General features: G+C 50.3%; 1 protein-coding gene across 2 annotated transcripts; it reads right to left on the reverse strand.

Moving 5' to 3' along the window:
* Positions 1-144: 144 nt before the first annotated feature.
* APLNR (apelin receptor) lies at positions 145-19,913 on the reverse strand. Of its 2 annotated transcripts, XR_003972504.1 has the most exons (2): positions 17,358-19,913; positions 145-158 (listed from the first exon to the last, which is right to left on the reverse strand). XR_003972504.1 is itself a non-coding variant. In XM_030333427.1 (1 exon), exon 1 carries the CDS (start codon positions 19,627-19,629, stop codon positions 18,487-18,489), a length of 1,143 nt encoding a protein of 380 aa, XP_030189287.1. In that variant the 5' UTR covers positions 19,630-19,913; the 3' UTR covers positions 16,355-18,486. The 2 variants fall into 2 exon arrangements, 1 of the variants encoding a protein (XP_030189287.1); XM_030333427.1 differs by lacking the exon at positions 145-158 and having other exon boundaries at positions 16,355-19,913.
* Between the last annotated feature and the right edge of the window lie 7,919 nt (positions 19,914-27,832).

The following is a 27,832-nucleotide window of genomic DNA, read 5'->3' on the forward strand; positions in this document are numbered from 1 at the left end:
GCTAAAGGAACACACAGTCACACACTCACACTACACACTCATACACATACACACGTACGTAATACCTATGCTCAGACACACACAAACACAACCACACACAGACATAATACAGTCACACAAACACACACATATACAGACTCTCAAATACACACACAAACCTGCTCACCAGCCCCACCCTCACCAGTACAGCTGGGCTCAGTCCACTAAGAAAACACACACCCCCCATAAGTGAATGACACTGTTCATTCCTAGCCTGTTAACAAAACCCTTCTGGGGACTTCCTGGAGTTGCTGCCACACTGTCAGGATCCCCCAGCACCCCCACCAAGACCCCCAAGCCTCCTGGCCTTACGGCTCACAGACTGGAAACTTGCTTCTTGGTGTTTTAAAGGCCTGTGACGTCAGACACTGCAGATCCACAGGCTTTCCCGTGCCACCCCAGCAAAAGCCATCAATCCTGCCTACAAGGACAAAAAACAGTGGGGAAGTGATAAATGAGCACAGAAGAGAAACACTTCATTTCCCATTTTGAGGCATCCCAGCTTGGAGATCCAGATCCTAGGGAGTGAACTCACTTTGGGGAAGGGTCCCCAAGTGTTAGCAACATTCAACTAGGTAACAAGAGCCCAGATTGTTCTCATCAGCCTCTACAAGGCAGTCCAGAAGTCTGGTGGACACTTTGGTTGTTTCGGCTTAATTTTTTGGTAAATGAGGTAACCTAGGAATTAGTTCTCATTCAGCACAGTCTGCTTGGGAATCCAAATATTTCTGAGCACACGGGAGTGGTTAGTGTTCATACCCATTGGCCCATTGGCCCAAGATCCTTGATTCATGCCATTTGTTGGGCCCATCCAAAGTTACTGCTGAGTTCATTCCCCACCTCTAGCTTGGATTAACTCCCCACTCTTCAGAGGAAAAAATAAATGGCCCCCCTCCCCTTCCTCTGCCCAGGTCTCACCTGAGCAGGCAGAATGGAATGCCAGCCTGGTCCTCCTTCCATTTAGATGATTTTCCCAACACCTGGAGGGTTGCTTGGCATAGTGGACTTAGGGTTCTGACTCTCCTAGGTCCCTCACCTTACTCTTGAATTGTCAGTGTTGCCCTAGGAAAGTTGGTGTAACTCTAAACTTCATCTGTAAATAACAATAGAGCACCCTCCCCCAAGACTGTCCCAACGATGTTGACATAACACATTCTAAAGTGCTCAGCACAGTGTGTTCAATTCATGTTACTTCTCTTCACTGTGCCGGATAAATGTGAAATAACATTAACTAAGCACTCTCTTGCCATATTTTTTATCTCAAGGAGACAACAGATCTCATATGTGCCCATTAATGCCTTGTCTCTGTAAAGCAGTCCCTTCTTACTCATGAAAATTAATTTTGAGCTAATCAATCTTGAGTACCTAATGTGTAGTCTCTGCACCAAGACCCAGCAGAAATGTAAAATGAGGAAAAAATGTCATCATCACTTACATAGAAACAATTTACTGAGTAATCTGACCTCTACATACCAAGCCTTGCAGAAGACAAGGGGGTGAGTAAAAGACAGTGGATGCCAACCAGCAGCAGCGCACTGTGGCGGAGAAAATCTCAGCCCTGGATCCCATCCACCCGGACTTAAATCCCACCTACCCCTTGCCAGCTACCACTTCACATTTGGCAGTCTATTCCAGTCTTCTGAAACTCAGTTTCCTTATCTGGCAAATGGAACTGGTCACAAGAACACCCTCACCTCCCAGGATTAAATGAGCTAAATCCCATCAAATACTCTTCCAGCTCAGGCAATGTCTACCTCAAAAGTGTTCAATGAACTTCAGCTGCTGCTATTGTTAATATCAACCCACCCAATTCTAGAATAATTAGATCACAAAATAGCACAGTAGAGCAGGGAAAGGGTGGTGCAGAGTCCAGCTGGCTCTGGGAACTCGCTTCCCCTTTCTGGACCTTTATTACCTAAAGCAAAATGGAGAGATGAGCCCAGTGATCCTTTATCACTCAGTGACTCCAAGATGTGCTCAAGAACGAAGGGTCACAAGCAAACAAGGGAAACACGTAACAGCAACCAAAAGCACCAAGGATTCCCTTAAGGCTAACAATCAGTCGGGGTCATCCCACTCACCTTGTTCCCTAACAGCCAGTTGTTTTCCGGAAATCTCCTTTTTTCCAAATGGTCCTCCCTGTGCCTTCCCCTCCTCCCTGCCACCTCCCTCCTCCTGGGGAAGCAGAAGTTCCTGAGGACCAGGGGGAAGGCCAGAGGTCTCCACCGGCCTGGCCAGGAGCCATCAAGGCTGCTTCCTGCCAGGAGTCTTCTGTGCTGCCCACCCCAGGGAAACCCAAATAAAATCACCTCCCCACTTAAGAGCATTTTTCCCTTTAAGGAAAGGTTGTGTTTGGAGCCCAAAACGTATTTATGGCTTGATGAAGATTTCATCCAACCTTTTACGGACACAGTCTGCATCAAAGGGGCTCCCCCAGGCCCAGCTGCTACTGCCTTTGCCTTCTCTGGCAGATCTGGCTTGGATCCTGAATAAATTATAAAGGTACTGAACTCTGCTTATGCCCTTTCTTTGTTCTTTCGTCCCTTCTTCTACCTCTTCCCTGCCAATGCCAACCAGCCTTACAATCTAATTCCATTCTATCTTTTCAAAGATAAGACTGGGGATAATTATTCAAAATGACCATCAAATGTGACTGAATACACTTCCACCTCAGGCCAGAAAAATTTAAAGAAGACACCAGATAAGCATTTGTGTGCCCAAAATTTTATAGGAATCTTGTTTTATCCTCACAGCAGCCTGTAAGAGGTACACTAACCATTCCCCAACGCTGACACCTACACACATGAGGCTCAGGGCATTCATAACTCGCCCAAGGACCTCAGTAGCTAGTGAAGACAGAGCTGATATTTGGACTCAGGTCTCTGTGAGGCATATCCATTTCACCACACCACGAATGACTTGGATATAAGGTTTTCCAGCATTGCCAAGAGACTGGCAGGATCTGCAGGGAGAGACAAAAGTCTAGGGAATCTACCACACAGTGTAAGTTGCTCCCCACTTTCTTCTTGTGGAACCAGTTCTGGGTCTGCCCACGGCTGAGGTGGCGGGCAGGACACCCTCACTCTAGGACATCTTTGATGGCAAAAGTTGACCACATTTCAGTTTCCCCATCCAGAAAAGGGAGTGTACCTGAATTCCCAGAGATTTGGGGAAGAGAAGGAAAGAGAAATTGAACTGGTAAATTCCTGCCATTTTGTTAGATAGATAGGTAGAGAGAGAAATGAGAAATAGATATGAGTATGGATACAAGTAGAGAGGTAAAGACAAGCAGACGTATACAGACACGGAGTTTTCATGTCACGAGTTTTCATGCCAATTAGAAATAACCTAGTGGCACTCAGGAGCATGGCGTGGTGAAACCACCTCAGATTTTACAGCTGGACGAACACAGCTCTGAACCCTAGCAGGGCTATATATTGGCGACATGACATTAAGCAAATTGCCTAACATTTCTAGCTTCGGTTTCCCCTTCTGCAAAACAGAAATGACAGTATCTGCCTTTACAAAGTTAAAGGATGTGGGATTAGTGCTGCAAAATACTTAACATTGCATTGGGAGTGTAGATGTTCACCAAATAGCAGTATTATGGTTCTCATTTGAAAGAGTCATGGTGTTAAGACACTCTCCAAGTCATCCAACCACACGCATCCCCAGGCTGAATGGGGGCCAAGAAACAGTCCACTTCCTCCAACCTTATCTCAAAGCAGAGATGTGGAGAACTCCCAACGTCCAGAGCAAGGGTAAATAAAAGAGAGAGATTTTCGCCAGCCAAAGAGCAGCTGCTCTGGCCTTCTGGGAATGGTCTTTTGCCTTAAAGTCCTTCACTGACCACCCAGGCTTACAGGAGAACATCGAGACGCCCCGCGTAACTCACAGAGCCCCTAACCTCCCTCCAGTCAGTCTGCCCTCCCACTCACACCTCCAGCCAGGTGTCCAGTCCACCATTCCCCAAACACAGCGTTCCATGGCTTTGATCATGCCGCTTCCAGGGCCCAAAGCATCTTCCTCACCCTTGCCTAAAGAACCTTGTCATCGTTAGGAGCCCAGCCCAAATCCATCAAGAATTACCCCCACCTTCTCTATGACCCCATCACACTTCCTACTGAAAGGAGGGAAAGAGGGGTCTGGAGGCATTGGGAAAACCACACTTTCTGAGTGCCTACTATGTGCTAAGCACTGGCTACTCCACACACTTTATACTGTTGACTCCTTCAAGCAACCACATGAGCTGAGTCATTATCTCCACTTTGCAGATGGGAAAACAAGTTTACAAGTCCCAAGACATAGCCTCAAGATTCAAAGACCCCAAGGCCCCATTCTCCACTCCCTGTACCCCACTGACACACAGTTAAGCCTAAGCCTGTCTGTCTCCAACACTAGACTGTGTTTCCTGGAAACAGAGTCTATATCTTACTCATCTCTGAATAAGTCCTAGCCTCCTCGACCTAGGCTCAAGCCCAGTACCTGGTAAGCACTCCATAGAGGCCTGTCAGATGCATCTTTCACAGCATGGAAAAGACAGGGGAAAACAGGGAGCTGCTGGGTCGTCCTGTTTATTCTAGAGACTTAGAGAGAAGGAATTCTGGATCACTGAGGAATAGCATTTCCAGGGGGACTGTCTCAGCTCTCTCCATGAACACAGGTTTGCTGGCAGGAGGATTTGACCTTGACAACCACTCATTTGCAGGGCTTGGAGAAACAACTTTCGGTTTCTAACTACTAAAAGAAACTCTGAATTTTTAGCACACGGAGTCTAGTTATACTGACATCTCTGAGCTGGTGATCACTCTCTGTGGAGATGGGCCAAATTCTAAGCATCATAGCCCAAGGAAGGCCTAGTAGGCAACCTTTGTCACGTCTGCAACACTCACTGTTCTTTTGCACAAACTCCCTATGTCTAAGGGTCTTCCCATTATCTGAGCACTGCCTCCCAAATTGGAGGCTGATTCCACTTTCTCCATACCCCCCCTCCTTTGCAGCTTCTGTCAGCAGGAGGCCTGGGCTCCACCAATCCTGCACATGCAAGAAAGAATTTGTTTTGGAGAACAACCTAGGGACCCAGGAGTTGCATGGAACATCTCTTCTGGCTGACGTGGAGGGGAACAGCAGGAAAGCAGAGAGGTCGGGGAGTCAGCAGTGGTGGAATTGTTGTGCTGGTCCCACACAGAACTTCATGGTGCACGCAGTGTGCACTCCTCCTTAGAACCAAATAATTCAAGGAAGGCTCCTTCCTGAAGCCTAATTCCCCAGAGATTCTGCAAACCACCTAACACATCTCCCCTATTAAATTCATTTTCTGCATAAATAGCTGGAGGAGGTTCTGTTGTTTGCATTGAAGATGCCAGAAGGATGTAAACCCCATGCATACCAGCCTTGCAAAACAAAACCTGTTTGGACTGAACATACCTCACAGCAATATCTGACACCCTTCCCCAACACACACGCTGTCTTAGATGGGGATCTCACAGGCCTGGAACATACTGAGTGCACAAAAAGTATGTATTGAAATAAAGTGAAGAGAGGCCATATTTCCAGGCTGCGTCTTGGGGTCTCAGACCCAGCACCAGCAAAAGACAAGGTCCACGCCTTGTATTAAAGAAGGCTCTACAGTACAGTGGGCTGTCGTTGTGACTCAGAAGCTGGCTCTGAAGATCATTTTTCTGACGGAGTTTCCAGAAATGGTTGGAACAATGGCAGCATCACTAGAAAGAAGTCTGCCACCTCCCACAGAAGCAACTTTGAGGGACAACATGTTTTTGAATTTGCAATTTGGAGTGTTTGCTAAAACATCACTCCCATGGTAGGGTGGTGCTGAGAGTCAGGAAAACAGAGTTTTGCTCCAATTCTGCCACCAACCTCCTGTGTGTTTGAGTTTTTTTCCTTCTCTGGCCCTCAGTGTCCCTGTCTGCAAAATGAGAGGTTGACCTTTGCTCCCCATTGCCTCTGTCAGGACATCTCTCCTGCAGGAAGCTGATTCCTTTCATGCCTAGGCTATTCACGGAGGCGGCAGGGCATGGCTGTACAGATAGGACAAGTGAGGTATGTCCTGGCCAAGGATGTCCACCTGAGGAGTAAGTAAAACACAGTCTACACTCCCGAAGTGGTGAGTCCCGGGGCGGGGCTCCTTCCCTGGAGGTGGAACTTTGTTTTCCTAATTTGCACAAAAGTGTCATAGAGGCTACCTATGGCTCTCCTTCCATTGTGTCCTCCTCCTCACTGAGGTCATGCTACGCTCCTTGGTCATCACCCTTCCTTCATCACGGACTTGAGCTGTGTAATTTTCCCTGGCAGCCCTGAGAACGAAGAGCCTACTCTCACAAACTGTGAGATCATGACCTGAGCCAGAATCCAGAAGTGGACACTTAACCGACTGAGCCACCCCGGTGCCCCCCAACTTTTCTTGTCTCAGTATCCTGACCACCAACCCATTGATCCCACAGTCCACCAGCTGGCAACTGCCTCCCCTCTTTGCCTCCTTTCTTACATAAATTAAATGCCATTGTCCCTCTTGATAACCACTTCCTTGCAAAAAACCCAGACACCCTTGCACCTCTTTCCTCTGGCACAGTCACCTTGCAAAACTCCAATGCCTGCTTGAGTACGTCCTCTTTGCCTAAAACCACAGCAGCAAAGTGTTGTCAGGGAAAATCACACAGTCTGGCTAAGGGATTTTGCTTTAAACTCATGGACCCAAATCTCAAAGGGGAGAATCAGAGATGTACAGGAAATTTAGATTTTTGTATTGCCCAAGATAATACTTTATGCCCCCAAAACTTTATTTTGTTATTTTTAGTGTTTATTTATTTCTATGAGGGAGAGAGGGGGAGAGAGAGAGAGAGACAGAGAGAGAGAGAGCACAAGTAAGGAAGCGGCAGAGAGATAAGGGGACAGAGGAACAGAATCAGGCTCCACACCAACAGCAATGAGCCCGGTATGGGCTCAAACTCGTGAACTGAGAGACCATGACCTGAGCCAAAGTTGGATACTCAATCAGCTGAGCCACCCAGGCATCCCTATGCCCTCAAAACTTTATATACCCTTCCCTACCTCATGAGGCACAGCTGATGGCCTCAACTTACAATTCACTGAAAAATGAAGTCACAAAGCAGGATTCCCTCACCTTCCTGCCACCAAAACCCAGCAACTTACTGGTTCCTTGCCTCCTTCCTAATGTGCCGAAGGAATGTCCTTTCTTCTTATCGGACTGGTCCTTTCCCACGTATTCAAACTCACACCCTCTCTGATCTTCTTGAAAGTTTTTCTCCTCTGATCATCCCCTCTCTGTGGAAGAACCATCCTCTTTATGTCTTACTCTTGCTCTCATTCATAGTTGTGGTTTCTCTCAGATTTTTGTCAGCACACAAACATGGCCCCGCAGCCCCGATTGTTTAGAGGTCTTCTCTTCGTCCCGCCTCCTCTTCTAGCTACTGTCCATTTCTCTGATCCTCTTCCCAACAAAGTTTTTGAAAAGTGTGGTTTCTGTAAGCATTCTCCAATGCCCCACCTCCATCCTCTCTTTATACCAACACAACCCACCGTGACCAGTCCCTGTCTCCATTGGCCTCCATGTCACCAAGTCCAGAAGACAATGTTCTGGTCTCCCCCTATCTGACCTCTCAGCAGCTTTCTTCATTGTTCCATTGCTACCATGCTCAGATCTTATCACCAGCCTGACATCTCCTCGGAGCTCCGGATTTGCATGTCACGCTGCCTTCTTGACATCTTCACTTGGATATCTTATGAACATCTCAGGTATGACATGGCGAAAGCAAAAATCTTGACTCTCTCTCTCTCTTTCTCTCTCTCTCTCTCTCATACACACACACACACACACACACACACTAAACTATTCTTTCTCCTACCTTCTCTATCTCAGTAATTGGCTCCACCTCTTCCAAGTTACTCAAGTCAGAAACTTACGATAACACTCTCTCTCTCTCTCTCTCTCAAGCTCTCCCCCTCCCTTCCTCTCTCTCTCCCCCTCCCTCCCTCCCTCTCTCCCTCTCTCTCTTCCTTTCCCTCTCCCTCTCTGCCTCTTTCTCTCTCTATCTCTCCTCTCCCCATCCACTCACCCACATCCAGGCCATCAGAAGTCCTATTCATCCTGCATCCAAAATATGGCTCAAATGTGTCTCCCTTCTCAATCTCATTGGACCCCACCCTCATGCAACCCACCATCATCTCTCATCTTGGCCTCTGAAGTGGTTTCTTAACTAATCTCTCTGTTTCCCTCTTGATCCCCTTTAATTCATTCTCTATGCAGCAGCCTGAAAGGTAATTTTATCCAAATTGGATGTCATATTTCTGATGGTTTCTCATTGCACTTAGAATAAAGTCATACTCTTCACCATGGCCTTCAAAGCCCTGCATGAGCTGGCCCCTGCCTGTCTAACACTGTCTCATGCCACCCTCTCCCTGGCCCCCTGCTCACTAGTCTTCCAAAGGCCCTGACAGTGGTTCCAAGAACCTACTGAGATCTTTCCTGCTTCAGAGTGTCTGCACCTGCTGCTCTCCACATCCAGAACTCTCTCAGCCAGCCCTTGGCATGGTGGGCTCACTCTCATCTGTCAGGTGTCAACTGAAAAGGTTACTCTCCAAGAAGGCCTTCCTTCCTGAGCACCTGTCTGAAATTATCCTCAACATCATTTTCTATTTGAAATGTTATTTCCTTCGCAGCATTTTTTTTGTAATCCACCATTTAATATATTTGCTTATGCACCTGTTTATTGTCTATCTTCCCCCCAAAAAATGATAGCTTGCCAAGAGGAAAGACCATGCCTATCTCATCCTCCACTGTAATCACAGTGCTTAGCAGTGACTGGCATACAGTAAGGGTTCAGTAAATACTTGTTGAATGAATGAGTGACTCTCACACTCTCTTCCTCAAATGTCTCATGCCTTCTTCCCTGCCCTCTTGCCTCTGCTCACACTGTCCTGTCAGTCTGGATAGCTTCCTACCAATCCCATTCCCCATTCAAGTTGCCAAAATCCTAGTCATCCTTCAAGGCCCATCTTCAATTCTAATGTCTGAGATCTTGCCATTAGCAATTCTTAAATCCTTGAATGTCAGTTCTTAAAGGTGATAATCCAAAACCACATTTGCTGCTTCAAATGTCCAGAGTGCTGGCTAGAGCGATAATCAAGCAAGAAAGACCATCCACTACAATGGGAAGGGGACGTCTGCCTTGATCTCATTCAGTCTCCTCAAGTTACAGGTGGGGAAGTTGATGTTCAGGCCTGGGGGACAGGGAATGGCTTTCCAGGACAGCACTGAGAACACAACTGTGGCCCCGGACCACTGGTGTGGCATTATATAAGGCCCTTTTTACATTCCCATACAGAGAAGCTGGGGCTCACACTGACTTAAAAGACTATCGAGATTGTGAATTTTGAATGCAAAAATATATGTGCAGTATATTATTTTTAATCTTTCTTTTCCAACAAACTTCTGACCAGATTAATTTTATATGCAAACTTCTGTCAAAAGTCTGTACTTTTATTTTGTTGTTACCACCAAGATAAAAATATTTTAAATACAAGAAGAATTACTGATAACCACAGTCTTGGAGTTGAACACCCCCTTCTTCCTTAGGCTCTTTTACAGTGCAAAGATCCTCCAAGCCTTCTGTAGTGGAAAGGTCATCAAGTGACTTGTTTTTTGTAATAGGAAAGGAGAAAAGGGAAAATGGAAGAAAATTAAAACCTATTTGCCACAAACTGAATGTTTCCCCCAAAATTCACGTGTTGAAATCTAACCCCCAATGTGATGGTGTTTGGAGGTGAGGCCTTTGGGAAATGATTAATCATGAGGGTGGAACCTTAATAAATGAGATTAGTGCCCTTATAAAGAGACCCCAGAGAGCTCCCTTGCCACCATGTAAGGACACAGTGAGAAAATGGCTGTCAACGAGGAAGTAGGTTCTCACCAGACATCAGATCTGCCAGGGTCATGATATGGGATTTTCCAGCCTTCAGAAATAAATGTTCATTGCTTATAGGCCACCAAGTTTATGATATTTTTGGTATAGCAGCCTAAATGGGTTAAATTCATATTGATCGCCTCTTATGTGCCAGAGACCACACAAGACCCTTGTAGACAGTACCCCATGGAACCATCAAAATAGTCCTATGGGATAACTACTTTTACTATCCCATTTTACAGATAAGAAAACGATCCATTGATGAGTACCCTTTTTAAACAAATATATTCTTATTTCCATATACCAGGCACATGCTAGATGATAAAGATAGTGCAAAAAATAACGTACAAGGGATTCCTGCTCTGTTGGAGTTCAACAGTGAATAATAAATAGCATCATTGCAGGGGACACAGAGGATGTTGTGGAGACACACATCCATCTTCTGGTGTTCACCAGAGTGATCACAGGCAGGGCTGATGCACTGGCCTAAGTCGCAGGTCCATCATTGTCTCCCACCTGCAAAGCCACCCTAGGACTCATTTTCTTGCCTGAATAACTAGAAATCTGGTGCCATGAGACAATATTTGTGTTCAATGGACATGTTGCCCATGTTGTCTCACACTTTATTATTTAGCCACGTGGCACATCTCTTTCTACACAAGGCTGCCTCCTGTGTGGACAGGATAATCAGAAATGGATTTCCCAAACCTGCTTGAACTACCTTACTTGGCCAGCACACTATTTCTCCTCCACTTAGTGTCCCCCCCAGCACTGGGATTTGGCCCCACTATAATAGCTCTGTGTGCTGGTCTGCCTCCTCTGTTGTATGGGCAGCTTCTCTAAGGAAGGGTCTATGTTTACACATCTTTGTATGCCCAGTGCCTGGAATGTGGCAGGCACTTAAAGGGTATTTGTTTAAGTGATCGAATAAGTGGATAAAGAATGGGCAGGAGGAAAGGTGAGAAAAACTGATTTTTGCTTAATAAGGTGATTGCTTTTAAAAGTGCCCAGAAAGATGAAGTAAAGGCTGGTTCCTGAAGAGATGAACTGGGATTGACGACCGCTAAGATTCTTAACCACTGACTCAAGTAAACCAAATAGCATGGTCCTCTTAGAGCTGTTGCTTGGGACCCACGGAGCCAAAATCCAGGACTAGTTGGACCATGTTCCAGGGGCACTTCTAATAGTTTTGTAAGTAGAACCCTTCAAGTTACAGCACTGAAACACCTTGTTCAGTGTTTGTGATGGAAACTGTGTCTTCAAGTTTCTTTGGCTGGATGATGTTGTGCAAGGCTGGTTGGCTTCCTGGGGAAGTTATCAGTGAGCCAAGTGGAGCCGACACTGAGTCAAACAGTTTCTGGGAATCTATGCCTGGACATCCCTGTTCATGGAGGAAGGACTCATAATGGTGGGGATGTACCAGTTGAATGAACAATCACCTCTTGGACTTCCCCCCCTCTATAAAAATACTCAGGCCAAACGTCTCTTCCGGTCCCTGAGAAAATCTGGGCCAGACTTAAGAGCATCAGAGAAGATTTGGCAGATTTTCTTCTGGGTCTGGAATATATCCATAAGTTCGAGAAGTTTTCCTGTATGATGGGGATGAAGTGGTCTCTGGTGACAAGAGTGACCCCAGGCTTCACTCTAAGTGGGCTGAGTCTGGCATCTTTGGCAAAGAAAGGACTTTAGTAGCAGGGACAACAGTGACCCAGAGTTTGGGAACTGTCATTCCAAGGTTCCAGGATTGAAGAGCATGAATATAACCCTTGCCTTAGGAAAAAGGATGCACCAACATGGTAGTTAATTGGTTTCTGGGATGAGACCTGGAAGCCCTTGAGTATCCTTGGGATCCAGCTGGTTGCAAGCTCTGTATTGGGGGTGCTGTTAGGCTGTCAGGCCCGTGGAAGGTGGTGGTTATTTGATGTACTACTAATAAGCTATTTTTATGTTTGGGAAAAGCAACACAGCAATTACCAAAGGAGTGACTAAAGATAGATGCTTTAGGCTGGAGAAGGAAATGGTTTCCACTCTGATTGTGTCAGGAGACCAGTCAGCCCAGACTGCTGGCATAGAAGTCACAGCATAATTGAGCTGGAAAAGAGTGTTCTTACCTTCACTAGTGAAGGAAGTGAGGACTTCCTAATGTCATTGCTAAGTGGTGGCTGACTTGGTTGGCTTACTTCTCTTGATTCTCAGACCTGCTTGCTTTTCATGTCACCAAGTTGTCTCCTTTTTATATTGTGATGGCTTTGGAAGGGACACTTATCAGAGTAGACAGGCAATCGAATGCAGCACTGACATGTCCACCTTATGTTAGTGATGACTTAACTTGTTTTCTTCAAAACCATGATTGTGTCTCTGCTATCCATTCTGTTAAGAGCACAGTTAGACAAGTAAAGTTTGAATCCCAATTCTTCTCTTGTTTATGTTATCAAGACCAGTGCTTCTTAAACTTCAGTGTGCAGAAGAATCACTGGGGGATGTTGTTAAAATACAGATTCTGGGGGTGCCTGAGTGGCTCAATTGGTTAAGCCTCTAACTCTTGATTTCAGCTCAGGTCATGATCTCATGGTTTGTGGGATTGAGCCCCAATTTGGGCTCTGTGCTGGTGGGGTGGAGCCTGCTTGGGATGCTCTCTCTCCCTCTCTCTCTGCCCCTTGTCTGCTCTCTCTCTTTCTCTCTCAAAGTAAGTTAAAAAAAAACAAAACAAATAAACAAACAAAACAGATTCTGATTCAGTAGTTTAGGGTGTGTCCCAAGAAACTTGTTTCTGAAAGACCTCTGACAGTGGTGGATGCTATTGGTCCAAGGAACAAACTCAGAGGAACAAAGATCTGGGTCACAGTACTCATGGAGTACATGGAGCAAACTACCAGACCAGTATTCCTCAAAAGTACCAGGGTGATCAAAAACAAAGTCTGAGAAACTGTCACAGCCAAGAGGAGCTTCAGGAGACACGATAGCTAAACGTAATGAGGTATCCTGGATGGGATCCTGGGACAGAAAAAGGACACTAGGTAAAAAGTGAAGAAGTCTGAATACAATATAGACTTAGTTAATAGTCATGTATCAATACTGGGTCATTAATGGAGACAAATGGGTCATGCTAATGTAAGATGTTAATAATAAAGGACACTTGATGTGGAATAGATGGGAACTCTCTGTATTAAATCAGCAATTTTTTCTGTAAGTCTAAAGCAAAAGATGTAGTGACAGAACTATGGATAATCATCTTCAAGCAACTTTGTGCCCACCCCCTGCCCAGCTGGCGGTCCATCATTGCTCTGACCCTCTTCACTCACTCTTCATATTCTCCAAAAACGACTTTCTCTCTTTTCTAAACCTGGAGCCAAAAACTGAATGTCTCCCCCGAAAATTCACATGTCAGCTCTTGCCTCACAGCAGGAAGTGCCTGTTCTAGTCCCACCTCTGCCGTATTCCCACTGTCTGACTGTGTATAAATCCCTCTCCCTCCCAAGACCTTAGTTTCCCATCTATTCAATGGGAAGTTGAAGCTCTCCATGTAGCTCCATGAAGGCAGGAATGGTGTCAGGTTCTTAGCATCCCCACCTTCTGAGACAGCAGGAACATAGTAGGCATTGAACAAAAGCTTGTTGAATGAATAAATCAATGCACATTGCTTGAAACTCTCACAGTCTAACTATAAGTAGTCAGCCCAGGGTCTCTGAATCTCCTTGACTGTCAACCTGATTGTAAGCCCCCTTTGTAATCTTCTCCAACATTGCTCACAGGGACTGTGTAAGCATTTGGGTAATAATTCACAAGGGCTGCACCTGCTGCTTCAGGCCCTGCAAGCTTCCAACTCCCCAGAGTTCAGACAGAGTGGAACCAGCTGAGAAAGGCAGATGTCACATCCAGCTCCGGTCATGCTGTGTCATCCTGGCTTCCAGGTGTGGTCTTCCCAAGGGATCCATCAGCCCCTTTTAGCATCTTTCTCTCCAACAAGCACGGTATGAGAGGACCAAAGCTCCCAGCCTCTGTCTAAGCTAAGACCCTGGCAGATATCTTCAAGAGAAAACAGTTCATGCCCAGGCAGGGGGAAACAGGAAGTCACCCCCTAAAAAATCCCTGGCCCCCAGGTTGTCTAGAGACCTGCACCGTGGTCCCCGGCCCCAGTCTGCTGTCATCCACGCTCTGAGACCTGGGCAAGCTTTCCTCTGGGCCTCTGCCTGGCTTCCCTCCTAGAGCTGGTGTAGGGCAGAAAGCACTGGTGAGTAGACGAGCTGCTTTGCAGTTCTTGGAGGGGCTGTTCTCTGTCTCCCCTCTGGTAATTCCGCTACATGGAGAACTTCCCCACCAACCGCTCACCCTCCTCCCTTCCAGAGCAGCCCTCGCAAGGAAGGCACTGTCTCTAAAGTCTGCCCTGACACCCTGCCTAGACTCCTTCCACCGTCTCCATTAAGCACTCGGAACACCTTGTACACTCCCTCCTTAGAGCTTGCTGATTATCATCACCCCTCTCGCTGCTGCCTCCATCTGCCCGGAGCCCACTGAGTCCTGTTCACCATTTATCCTATGCCCACCGCGCTGCTTGGCACCAAAATGGTAAATAAGGACTGGATGAATAACCAGATGAGTGAGTGAGTCACTGAAGAAAGGAAGAAATGTGTGGATGAATGAATTATTAACTGTTCTATTTTCGTACAATTTTTGGATAACTTACCTTAAATTTCCCTGGAGGGCTGGTGAGGTGGTTGTGTTGTTTTGTTTTTTGGGTTTTTTTTTTTTTCCAGCATCTAAAAAAAAAAAAAAAAAAAAAAAAAGCCTGAATAGCTCATAGCAGTTGTAAATTCCTGCAGCTTTTCCCTGGTGTGCTTCCAAAGGCTGAAAACAAACGACACCCAGTCCTCCAGCTCCCTCCTCCTTCCCACCGCAACCCTCTCCCTCCTCACCCACTGTTTTCGTTTTCTAAACATTTTTTTTAAAGTTTATTTTTTTTTAAGAGAAAGAGAGACAGAGAAAGTGAGGGGGGAGGGGCTGAGAGTGGGAGACACAGAATCCTAAGCCGGCTCTGTGCTGTCAGCCCAGAGCCTGATGAGGGGCTTGAACTCCCAAACCGGGAGACCATGACCTAAGCCAAAGGTGGAGGCTCAACCGACTGAGCCACCCAGGCACCCCCCTCCTCACCTTCTTTATTTCTTTCTCCACAGCTCTGTCTCTGTCTCTCCCTTCACTCTCTCTCTGCCTCTGTCTCTCGGTCTCTCTGTCTCTCTCTCTCTCTCTCCCTCTCTCACATCCCCCACCCTTCCTCTCACCTCCCCATCCGGACCGGTCCCTATGCGGTGAGCACTCCCCACATGTGCCAGCGCCTTACAGCTGAGGCCCTCACTTTCCTTCCAGCCCACCTGGCCCTGCCTCACTTGTACTTTGTGCTTGAGAGCGTGGGCTTTGGAAATGGTCAGGTTCAGCTCTCCCCGGTCTCGTTCTTCCATGTACTGGTTGTGCAACCTTGGTCGAGGCACCTGACTAATCTCTCCGAGTCTTGGCTTCCTTACCAGCAAAATGAGGTAAAGATGCCCGGCTCAGATTAAATGAGATAATATTTGGAAGAGCTTCGCACACACGGTGGTAAATCACAGTAGATGCGGGCTCTCTCGTCACCATCCATCCTGCTGCAGTGACCACCTTTGCATCATCTGCAGACGCTGTTAGTGCCCGAAATCTTCAGGGAAGATGAGGAACACCTCTGGACTGAGTAGTCCCCCTCCCCAAGGATTGCATTTCAGACTCTTCCTCCCCCAAATCAGTGACCATCCATCTCTGACTCTCTGTTCTTTTGTGCCCACCTTAATTTGCCCAGAGAATCTGTGTGGATGCGGACATCCCCAAGCCTCGCCTCCTCCAGAAATCATGTGAGGAGTTTTTAGCAGTTGTGAGCCTCTGGAGGGGTAGTCCAGGAAATCCTGATTCTGTAGGTCAGGGGTGCCGCTCAGGAGTGGGTACCTGAAAACATCCGGAGTGACTGTTTGGAGACCAGGCACCCGAAATTCTGATCTAAATTGCATGCTCACGGAACAATGAATGAGTGAATGAGTGAATGAATGAATGTGTGCACTCCAAAGTATGGACCCATTGGCTCCACAGCTTTTCAAAGCCAAAAACTGAGCTGCTTTATTTCCTGTGCTCTCCCCTGCTCTCACTCCCAACCCTTGCCCTGCCCTGGCGTGTATCTCTCCGTGCTCTTCCCACCTCCCCCCTCCCTTTCTAGTTTCCCACCTGACTCCCGTTAGCCCCTACTTTCCTCCTGTGCCCCCTCAGCCATGCCCACGCCACCTCCCACTGCACCATTTGCAAACTGGGGGCCTTTCCCCATCCCAAGACACTTGTGTGAGAAGAAGCTCTGGACACAAGAGTTACACAAAACAGATTTATTTAATGAACCTCAGTGACTAACAAAGTCAGAAAGTAGCAGAGACGTTATGAAGAGGAAGGGGCTGGAAGGGGATGGGGTAGCCTCCACCCTCTGTCCGGGGCCACCAATGAGTTCCAGGAAAGAGGTCTCTGGGGTCACCGAGGAGAGTCTCGGAAGCTTCCCTTCTAGAAGCTTCCTCCAGCCTTGACAGCATGCTTTGAGGACAGTGCTGGGCTGAGAAGGGAAGATTCTATCCTGTGAGGGGGAGACTGAGCTGAGAGGAGTCTCTTCCTTTCTCCTCCTTCCTCTGCTCCCAGGGCTGGCGCCATCCCAGGGATGGTCAAGCTCTCCATTTACACCAAGCTGGGCTCTTCCTGCCTCCGTGGTGCAAATCTCGTCCTTCACATCCCATCCGGAGTCCTCTGAGAACAAAACCTGGAATATACACACCCCTGCCCCTAGCTCACAAAGGCCCCACCATCAATTTTGTCCTTGAGGCCTCTCTGGTGCCATGAAGTCATGCCCTCAGCCCTGCCGAGGGGCTCCTGTCCAGATGGTGAGATGAGAAAAAAACCCACCCAGTTCTTTTCACCCCAGGCAAGAAAGCAGCCTCCTTAGAGAGAGGGCCACAGACCTGGGAAAAGGCTAAACTCGAAGCAGGGTGGGGAGGTGTGGAAAGGGGGCCACGGGAAGCTCTTTACCACCTCCTGCTTCCCTCATGGAACTAGGAAGAATGGGACCCACCACATCGGGTTTCCCCAGGTCTTGGGCGCCACTGTCCTGGGGACAGATCTCCCCAGAGGGGCCCCAGCAGTAACATAGACTTCTCTCTTAAAGCACGGACCAGCCGTCAGAGCCCCCAAATCCAGTGGGGGGTGGACTCGTTTTTACTCTATATTGCTTCAATATGTCCCTCTTCCCCCAAGGATATTGTGTGAAGAGTGGAGGTGTGGTAGAGAGTAGGGGGTAGTTCACCCAAGTGACAAATGACTTCATCTATGTACACACACACACACACACACACACAACTCTTGGCACCAAGAAGCACCAGTGCTCAAGAAAAAAGCCTCCTGTCTGGGGATGACAGGGTGTAGGGGGGAGACGGGGATAAGACCTGCAGCTCACAGCTCTGGAGGAGGCTGGAAGGGTGAGGAATCAGAGAGGGAAGCCAAGCAGCATATAGACTAAATACAGACTCCCTTCTTCCTCCATGTTCCCCTCCCAACCCCTCCCCCACTCATATAATGAAACAAGGAGCCGTCCCTTCATCAGATATGGTAGCCTTCCAATTGCCATGAAGAGACTGAGCAAGAGGGCCTGAGGAAATCTGTAAAAAGCATATCTTGTTGGCATTGGGGAGGGGGACGCAGGAAGGGAGGCACCCGTCGGGGATAACCTAGTGCCCGAAATCACAGTGAACTGATCCAGTTTGGGGGAAAGTTCTGGAGCTCCCAGCTGCAGAGCCTGGAGTTAACTCTTGGCTGGCACCAGCCCTCCAGTCCCAGTCCCTGCTGCTCTCCCCCTCCTGCACTCTCAGGGAGCCAGACAGAGCTGCAGCAGGGGCCCTGTGTGCAAGCTTCAGGATTCTTAACCCTTAGGAGCCCTGCAGACCCGGGAGGTAAAAAGGGGAAGAAGGAGGGATTGAGGGAGGGGGTGTGCTGTGAGAGAGGTGGCCGGAGAGGATTCAGAACGGAAAGTGCAGAGAGAGGGGAAGCAGGGACAGGGACATGGGGAGAGAAAATTAGGGGAAAAGGAGGGAGAAGAAAAAGCTGGAGAGCCGTGAAAAGGGGTGGGGGCAACCCACGTCAGCTGAGCCAGCGTGACTTCCCCCATTTTATACAAATGGGGAAACTGAGGCTCAGAGAGGTCAAGAGACTGGTGCAAGGTCCATCTCACCGACACCGAGCGGCTGAGCAGGGGTCTGCAGGGCTCAGTCTCCTTCCACTAAACTACACACATCTGAACAGGGCTGGAGGAGGAAGGACCACAGGAGCGGGCAGGGAGGCGGGCGGCAGGGAAGAGGGCCAAGTGCAAGGGAGAAGGTGCTATCATGCTACCTGACTTTCAGAGAGGGGGGGGGGGGGCAGAGGCCGGGGCAGGCGGAGGGCACCGGGCTCCCCTCCGACCCCAGCCCTAGTCCACCACCAGGGTCTCTTGGCTGTAGGGGATGGACTTCTCGAGCATCTGCTCTCCGCCCTTCCCCGAGTTGGGGCCGGGCCCCTGGCTGTGCCCGGAGGAGTAGCTGGCGGACTTCTCCCCGCTGCCGCTGTGGGCCGCGGCCCCGCACCGGCCCTGGCCCCAGCAGAGCACCGAGGCGCAGGCCTGGCGGAAGCGGGGGTCGAAGAAGGCGTAGAGAAAGGGGTTGAGGCAGCTGTTGACGTAGCTGACGCAGGTGCAGTAGGGGAAGACGTTCATGAGGAAGAGGTCGAAGTCGCAGGGCCAGCGCAGCAGGCCGCCCAGCGTGTAGAGCGTCTTCACCAGGTGGTAGGGCACCCAGCAGAGGGCGAAGGTCACCACCAGCACCACGATGATGCCGAGCAGCCGGCGCCGCTTCCGCAGGCCCTCGACGCGCTCCTTGCGGAAGTGGCCGGCGATGGTCTGGGCGATGAAGAAGTAGCAGGTCAGCATGACGGTGAAGGGCACCACGAAGCCCACGGCGGTGGACGAGACCCCCAGGCCCACCTCCCAGGCCCACTCGGAGCCGGAGGCGGCCACCACGGAGTAGTCCATGTAGCACTGCACCCTGGTGGTGTTCTCCAGGTCCCCGGTGGCGCGGAACACCATGACCGGCGCGGCCAGGAGGGCGGCCAGCACCCACAGGACGGCCGTGGCCGCGGCGCCGCTGACCCGCAGCCTCAGCCGAGCGTTGGCCACCGGCCTCACGATGGCCAGGTAGCGGTCGAAGCTGAGCCCGGTGAGGCAGAAGACGCTGGCGTACATGTTGACGAAGACGAGATAGCTGCTGAGCTTGCAAGCAAAGGTGCCGAAGGGCCAGTCGTAGTCCCGGTACGTGTAGGTGGCCCACAGCGGCAGGGTCACCACGAAAGTCAGGTCGGCCACTGCCAGGCTGGCGATGAAGACGTCGGCCGAGCGCCTCTTCTCGCGGCTGCTGCGGAACACGGTCCAGAGCACCAGGCCGTTGCCCGTGGTGCCCAGGAGGAAGACCAGCATGTAGATGGCGGGGATGAGGGCCCCCGAGGACTTCCAGTCCGTGTACTCGCACTCAGACTGGTTGTCTGCCCCGTAGTAGGTGTCAAAGTCGCCGGCCTCCTCCATGCTGGGCGGCGGAGAGAAGACGGGGCAGGGGCTCCCGCGGGTACCAGCTCCGTGGCTGCGGCCCCGACCCCGGCGGCCGCCCTGGGCTTCTGGCCCGAGCCTCAGGGGGCAGGCGAGAAGGGGCTGAGGGTGTCCAGAGCCCTTCCCGGCAAGCAGGAGAAGCTGCCTCCGGATTCTGGAGGGTGCCTGCCCCTGCAGACGTCCCTCCGCCCTCTCCTCGCCTTGCCCCAGCCTCAGCTAAGAGGCTTCCTTGCGCCCTCCTGAGTCTCTGTCTCCTCCTTGTCTGGTCACTCCCTCCTCCCACCCGTCTCCAGACCCACCCCTCACTTGGGAGTCTTAAGATCTTTAAGTTACAGCCCACTTTTTTTTTTTTTGTTTTTTTCCTCTTGTCCCCGGGCAAGTGGACCAAATTGAGCCCTGCCGAGCAGAGCTGGGCAGAATGTTATCTGAGGTTTGCAGCCTGCCCTCCTCCCAGCCCCGCCTCCACCCTCTGGCTACCACCCACCTTCTTCTCCCCAGCCTCTAGTCCCCGGTTTCCTCTGGCCTTTGGAGCACCCTCTCCCCAACCCTCCCCACCTTCCTACTCTCACCCCCTCCCCTCCCCTCTAAATGGGACAAATTATGCAGATTGAAATCCAGCCGGAGCTGGAGCCAGGAGGGGGGGGGGCGGGCAAGGAGGGTGTGAGATTTCACAGGATGCTCTGAGCATCTGGCAAGCCCTCCTGGCAGGCAGGTCTGGCCCCCACCCTCCCCTCCTGCCCTCCCAGCCCCCACCCAGACCAGACTTCACTCCACAGTCATCCTCCTTCACACCTCCACTTTGACCCTCCCTCTGGGAACTTTTGTTGTTTTACAGACACGGTTAAGGGGATTTCTCTAGAATTCATAATCTGTTAGCGGACTGCCGTTTGCAGATGGCATTGGAAGTTTTAGAGGGTGGAGGACAAAGTCCCGGAAGGAAGAAACCTCAGACAAAAGTCACGAAATCAAGTTGTTAAATCTGTGGGAAGGGGCGCCTGGGTGGCACAGTCGGTTAAGTGTCCGGCTTCAGCCAGGTCACGATCTCGCGGACCGTGAGTTCGAGCCCCGCGTCAGGCTCTGGGCTGATGGCTCAGAGCCTGGAGCCTGTTTCCGATTCTGTGTCTCCCTCTCTCTCTGCCCCTCCCCCGTTCATGCTCTGTCTCTCTCTGTCCCAAAAATAAATAAAAAACGTTGAAAAAAAAAAAATCTGTGGGAAAACTGAGGCTTCACAAGGTAAATGTCTTACTCAAAGTCACAAGATGAATTTTGTTACAGTTCCACTGTTCGCTTTTCTTCTTCGTCTCCAAGCACCCGCAGCTCCTGCCATGTAGTAAGTGATCATTAAATGATTGTTGAGAGAAGCAATGTACAATGGACGAACTCGTGGGCAAGGGAAAAGAAGAACCCAGGTACATTTCAGTGTTCAGGTTCTTCCTGCCCTTTGGGGACCAGGTCTCTATTAGACCATGCAGCCAGAGAGGGAGGCAGAGAAAGGGGCGGTCACTGAGGGGATGCTGTGGGCACAGTCCCACCAAATGCACTTTGCCCTGTCTGCTTGCCCTTCCGGGACCTCTGGGCAGGAAAGAGAGAAGGAGAGAAGGATGCACAAGATACGATTTAAAACTGTGCCCCCCAAGACTGGAGGAGTCCATCTCAGGTTGGGCAGGGATCAAACAAGACAAAATCAGGAGATAAGTCTTGGCCTCATCCAAAACAAAGGGCTTACCAAACAAGAATCCCTTGTCTCAAGGGAGGGTTGGTCAGAAAACCTTGCCGGGGCCTTAAAGTAGGGGCCCCCAACTCAAATACCCACAAGGACCCGGTGAAGAGTGTACATGGGCAAAAAAGCTATTGTGGGACAATAGGGAGTGGTAGTCTGTGGCAAACCAGAGCAAGCACACCCCATCAAGAGGAGCCCTCCTAAGCTTCAGTCCCTGGTTGCCGTGCAGAAACATGGGACCCAGCATTGCCAAGCGCTCTGATTTTCTACATAATTTTGAAATTCTGGATTTTATGAGAAATGTCCAGATTTGCAAATCTGGGAAATTCATCCTGTTAAAAAAACAACAACAACAACAAAAACACAACAAAAACAAAGGGTGGGGTACCTGGGTGGCTCAGTCGGTTAAATGACTGACTCTTGATTTCAGCTCAGGTCATGATTTCACGGTTTGTGGGTTCGAGCCCCACGTAGGGCTCTGCCTGTCAGCACAGAGTCCGCTTGGGATTCTCTTTCTCCCTCTCTCTGCTGCTCTCCCATGTGCATGTGCTCTTTCTCTCTTTCTCTCTCTCAAAAGTAAGTAAACACTTAAAAATAAAAAAGCGAAGGTCACAACAAGTAAAGCTTGTCCTCTGCCACTCCCACTCTGTGCTCTTTGAACAGGAGCTTGCCAAAAATGTAAGGCAGAGGGTAACAGGGAGGATGGGCCAGGAACAAGAAACATCAAATGCAAAGAGAGAGAAATGACAGCAAACACGGCCAAAGTCTCGGGGTGCAATGGGGAGACCCAGGGGAGATGGCGAGAGAGCAGGACAAGACAGACCCCGAGTCTTGGATGGAGAACTGGGTGTGTTTCTCCATATTCAGCACCTCCTCCCTGCCAGGAACTCTTTTAAACATGCTATGTGTTTTATGTGTGTTTATTATCTCTTTCAATCAACACAATGGTGTTAGGAAGTAGGCACTGTCATTAATCTCAACTTACAGACCGGGAAACTGAGGCACAGGGAAGTGAGGTAACTTGGCCAAGGTCACTCAGCTAGGAATTGTCAGAGCCGGGATTTGAACCAAGGCTTGAGCACATGAACTAAAACCTCTTAAGTTCTCCTCCCCCTAAAAGAAAGAAAGAAGAGAAAAAGAAAACCCCAACCCTTTTCGAATTAGGGGTTTGTCATCTGCTGAGCATTATAGAAATGTGGAATAATGCCAGGATACCTGTCATTTACTTTAAAATAAGCTCTCAGTGGGGCACCTGGGTGGCTCCGTCCATTAAGCATCCAACTCTTTTTTTTTTTAATTTTTAAAAAAAAAAAATTTTAACATTTATTTATTTTGAGACAGAGAGAGACAGAGCATGAATGGGGGAGGGGCAGAGAGAGAGGGAGACACAGAATCTGAAGCAGGCTCCAGGCTCTGAGCCATCAGCCCAGAGCCTGACGCGGGGCTCGAACTCACGGACCGTGAGATTGTGACCTGAGCTGAAGTCAGACACTCAACCTACTGAGCCACCCAGGCGCCCCAAGCATCCAACTCTTGATCTTGGTTCAGGTCAAAATCTCAATGTTCATGAGATCAAGTCCTGAGTTGGGCTCTGTGCTGACAGTATGGAGCCTGTTTGGAATTCCTTCTCTCTCTCTCTCTCTCTCTCTCTCCTCTCTCTCTTTACCTCCCCCCCCCACGTGTGCTCTCTCTCTCTCTCTCTCTCTCAAAATAAATAAACTTAAAAATATAAAAATAAAAGAAGCTCTCTGAGCAAAATTTTTAAAAGATGGACTAAAATATTTTAGAGATACTCTCCACTCCCCCACTCCCATGGTTGAACAGGTTACAAGAACCCTGGCCAGACAATAGTCTGTACTGTACCTTAGGGATGGAACCATAGCTTGATCCAGAAACTGCTCTGTGGCCGGTCATTCCCAATAAAGATTCCTGGTCGCCTGAGGCCAGCAGGAAAGCTAACAGGACCCAGCATCTGGAATCTTGGCAGTCTGCAAAATGGCGGTCAGGACACCCAATACGACCCAGAGCGGGAGTTAGGTTGACCTCAGGGTACACAGGAGTTGGAACTGCTTAGGGCCTGCTTGCCCTGGCATGTTTGTCTAATAGAAGTCTGTGCAGGTGGACAAATGGCTTTCATTCATCCAACAGTAAGCTTGGGTGAAAACATGTCAGATTACCCCAACCTTGACCTCTCAAAAGGGACCTGAGGTGCACAGGAACCAGTTTGGCTCAGGTCAGGTCACGACTGACAGCACTTGTTATGAATACAAACAGCTGCTCAGAACACGCCAAGATAAAGGCCAAGTTCAAGACCCCCAGGTAATCCAAATCTTCTCTGGTTCTCCCAGAAAGACATAGGCACCTGGGCCCTTTGCAGCTAAGAACATTGAAGAAGGAGAGCCAGCGAGCTCAGAGTGTCCCCAAAATCATGTTTCTCCCCACAGCTATTCCCATTTGGATCGTGAGCCAGACAGAGACCCCGTGGGAGGGGACGTGGGTTCTTCTCTTTAGGGCTCTGGTCTCCAGGCCCTGTACCTCTGAGGGGGTAAGAAGCGGTTAATGTCACCTGAGGAACCAAGCTAGTCAAAACGGGAGAGAATTGGGAGGCAAGACTAGGAGGGGGCCACTGATAGGGGGGCCAGAGTGGGTGAAGCGCAGAAAAGATCTGACCTCCAGCCAAAAGCTGGAGCTCCAGCTGGAACCAGGGGGTCTGAGTGCCCACAGCAATGACGGCCTGAAAGGAGGAGAATGAAGCCAGCGTCAGACTCCTCACCCAGGCTGACACCTAAGGTCCCTGTCCATGCAACATCGAGATGAAAGTTTAGTAAACAGAACCAGTAGCTGAAGCCTGACCTTCTGTGTCCCCAGGGCTCAGAAGCAATTCCTCACCAGACAGAGAGCACCTGGCCAGACCCCTGTTTTCATTTTGGTACCCACCCCCCTGCCCCCACTCCCCACCTCAAGTGGGTGCCTGGTAAATGCCTGCTGAATTAAAGCTCTGGGAATGTATGCAGGAAAAGGATGGGAAAGACTGGGTCTTCTTCATTCCAGGGGCTGTTCTACTGCATTAACAAGGACATCTTTTTGCTAAATTGCTCCAGAATAATCTGCCTTGAGTCATCTGGCAAACCAGCAGCGAGGGCAGGGCCGTTGGCCAGTGTCCCCAGGGGCTGGCCTGCCCTGGAGAGGCCGACTGGTTTCCTGGGGGACTCGGCTCTCTCCTGGGTGATTTCTTCAGGGTATTGTGAGGGACTTGGCATGAAGGGCTCCAGGCAGAACAGCGCCCCAGGCCAGCTGCAGATCCCTTTGAGGAGAGCCCAGACTGCTGGGGGCCCTCTGGAGTCGGTGATTCAAAGCCCCGAGTTTGTTCCTGGCCTAGAAAGCAAGAGAGACTGGCTTGGCCCCAAGCCCGTGACTGTGTGTGGCTGTGTGCACAAACGGGAAGGGTTTGTGTGTGCCGTGGGGCCGCTTGTGAGCATACGGGACTTGCGTGCTCTTGGAGCACGAGTGTATATTGGGTGCGTGCATGCGTTCATGCGCCAGTGTGTACCTGGGTCGGGGGCTGGGTAAGCCTCCCCCTTGTGGGACAGGAAAGAGTGGTTAATTGGATCGCTCTAAGGGCTTGCGGTGGGTGGGTGAGGGAGAAAGCCCAAATTCCCCGGTCTGCAGGGACCTGCCCAGACCTTGCCCCAGGCTCTGGGTGGAGGACATCAAAGTGGAAGCTGGTCTTTCTCTGCCCCTTGCTGACTTCTCACCTCCTCCCCCAGCCCTGCTCCAGCCTCCTCACTTCACAGGTCTGCTTTGAACTTACCCAGGGCGACCAGGCCCTTCTCTCCCCTTCCCAAGAGAAAGCACAGCTGTGTCCTGAACAGCTGGTGGTGTTATCTGAGGGGAAGGGGGGGAGGACAGGGGAAGAGGATGAAACTGGGCTGTCCGGCCCACTCTGGGATTCCTCTCCCATTTCTTCTGGCACACAACACCCCCTTCCCCATCCCAGCCCTGCACACACACACACACACACAGCCCTGCCTTAGCAGCTTATCTGACCAGAACCAAATGGCCAGCTGCTCCTGACAATGAAAGCAGACCCCCCACCCCCGCCCCTCGGCAGCCCCTCTTCTCCCCCTGGCCATTTGGTGCCACTTCAAACTCCCAGGCGTACTTCAAACACCTAGGAGACCCTGGGCTCTGGGGACAGCGAAGGCAGGAAAATCAACGGGCCCGAGAGCCAGGAAATATAAGCTCCAGTCCCATCTTGGCTATTACTTCATTCCCTCAGCAAAGGTTTATTGAGCACCTACTATTGGCCACACTCTACTCCAGGCACTGGGCTCACACTGAATTGTGTGAACAGTTCAAAAGCGTGTCCCTGGCCTCCTGCACAGCATCCTCCAGGTGGAGGAGAGACAAAACAGCTGAACCATAAACAGATCAATGAACTCAGATAGTGATAAGAGCAGCAGAGAAAGCTCGGCCGGGTAATGGCACAGGATAATAGGAAGGGGGCAGTTTTAGAGGGTGGACCACCAGAAGAGGGCTTTCTTGGAGTGGCTGCCATTCTAGCTAAAATCTGAATGTCTAGGTTCCTGTGGGAGCCTGGACGAGGTTCTTCCCTCTCTGAGCCTGTTTCCCCATCTGTACGTGAGGACGGTGAAGCAGCTGGTGATTCTGGAACAGTGGCAGTGGCTCACAGAGGAGGCTGGAAAAGTGGATTTCTTGCTAAAGAAGTCAAAAGAGGGAGGCAACCTGACTCCGTGTAGCAGGTCGACGATGGACAAAATCAGGCCAGAATCCGTTCTCCTGGCCACGGGCCCCACCTTATGGGGTGTTTGTTAGGCTGTCGGTAACCAGGGTCTGAAAGCCTTTCCTGATTTCCTCACCCGCCCCCTCACCCCTCCCCTGACACTACCCACCCCCATTATTTAGCACACTTCCCTAAACAAAGTGGGTCTCTAGTAAGTGTGTGGGGACCGTTTCTCTGCAGCCACGAGGACTAGAATTTCTACAACCTTGGGAGCAGTTAGGGCTTTCTTTAGGACCTCCTAGACGGGGAGCTAGATGGTTTCTACGACTTGACATAGGAAAGACTCCGAAAATTCACCCAGGCCATTGACTGCCCCCCACCCAAGCTAGAAGACAGTAAGACGGTGGGCGGCAAGGAGGGTCCACAGAGGCAGCATCAGCATTTCATGAAACCTTTTGGAAATGGCGCGCGCGCGCACACACACACACACACACACACCCTTAATAAGACAACCCTCTCTAAAGGTCAAGTCGCCGCCCCTCAGGCTTAGATTTGCACAGCTCGATATGGTGGCTCTGGTTACTCCCTGGTGCTCAAGATGGCTTTGATGAATAAGAACTGAGAATATGAATTAATTATTATTTAACAAACAGAGTGGGTTAGGTAAACAGAATCCTTCCAAAACGACAACGCACTGGTAGGGGAGAATGGAGAGCAAGCCAGGTCGCCTGTGCTGGTGAAAAGTCTGCAGCCAGTAATCCATTCCACACGCTTGACTCCACTGATCAGGAAAGGGAGGCCCAAGGGGAGAAAGGGAATTCATCCAGGTGTCCCCACCAGGTCCAGCCCACTGTCCCCTGTGCCACTCTGCCTACCCCTCCCATCCCTAAAGATCAAGTCCGGAGGAAGCCTTTCTCCTTGGAGCTCACTCGCCTTTGTTAGCCTAACAGGAGGGCTGGGGCAGGAGGCAGCTAGGACAGGAAACAGAGCAGAGGCCGGAAGGAGGTCAGGAAGAGGTGGACAGGACCCTGACCCTGCTCACGCCCAGCCCTACCAGTCTTCAGGAGAGCAACAGGGTGTTTCCAAAAATATTTACAGTGAGTCTAAATTAATGAGGTACTGTATCAGCTCTAACAATAGGAGGATGTGGGGCCGGGCCCTCCAGGGGAGAAGACCAACGCCAGCAGCAGCCCATAGGCCAGACGAGGGCCCAGGAGGTTGGGGAAGGCCGGCCCGCTGTGCACACCGCCAAAGGAGGAAATTAAGCCCTCCACCCCCGGGGGCCAGAGCAGGCACTGCAGACCACGGCCCCCCCATCCTGGCTGCCCCGGGAACAGGAAGATTTCCTAGACCCTCACAACTACCAAGAGCATCATCAACCCGCCTCCCTGCTCCAATCCAGCGTGGACATCTCCTGTAGTGCCCCCCAGGCTCAGGGCCATCCGGGGGCCTCTTGAATGCTTCTGCTGACCAGATGCTCACTCCTGCCCCTAGAAGCCCATTTCGGCCCCAACAGTGGGCAGAGCTGCTCATCGGACAGGGTTATCTTCAGGAGAGCACAGGGTGCTGCTCACAAGTCACGTTGCCGTAGGCGAAGGAGCCATCATTTCAAGCCTCGGTTTGCCCCTCTGTAAAATGGGAGCCATTATAGCATCTGCCTTATGGGGGCTGGTGTGAGGAATTCCTCAAGCGGGAAGGTACCCAACATGGGGGGGAAG

The sequence above is a fragment of the Lynx canadensis genome, chromosome D1, assembly GCF_007474595.2.
Source record: "Lynx canadensis isolate LIC74 chromosome D1, mLynCan4.pri.v2, whole genome shotgun sequence".
NCBI lineage: Eukaryota > Metazoa > Chordata > Mammalia > Carnivora > Felidae > Lynx > Lynx canadensis.

Coding starts and splice junctions, on each gene's coding strand:
- APLNR (XM_030333427.1), bottom strand. CDS start 19,629: ATGGAGGAGGCCGGCGACTTTGACACCTACTACGGGGCAGACAACCAG.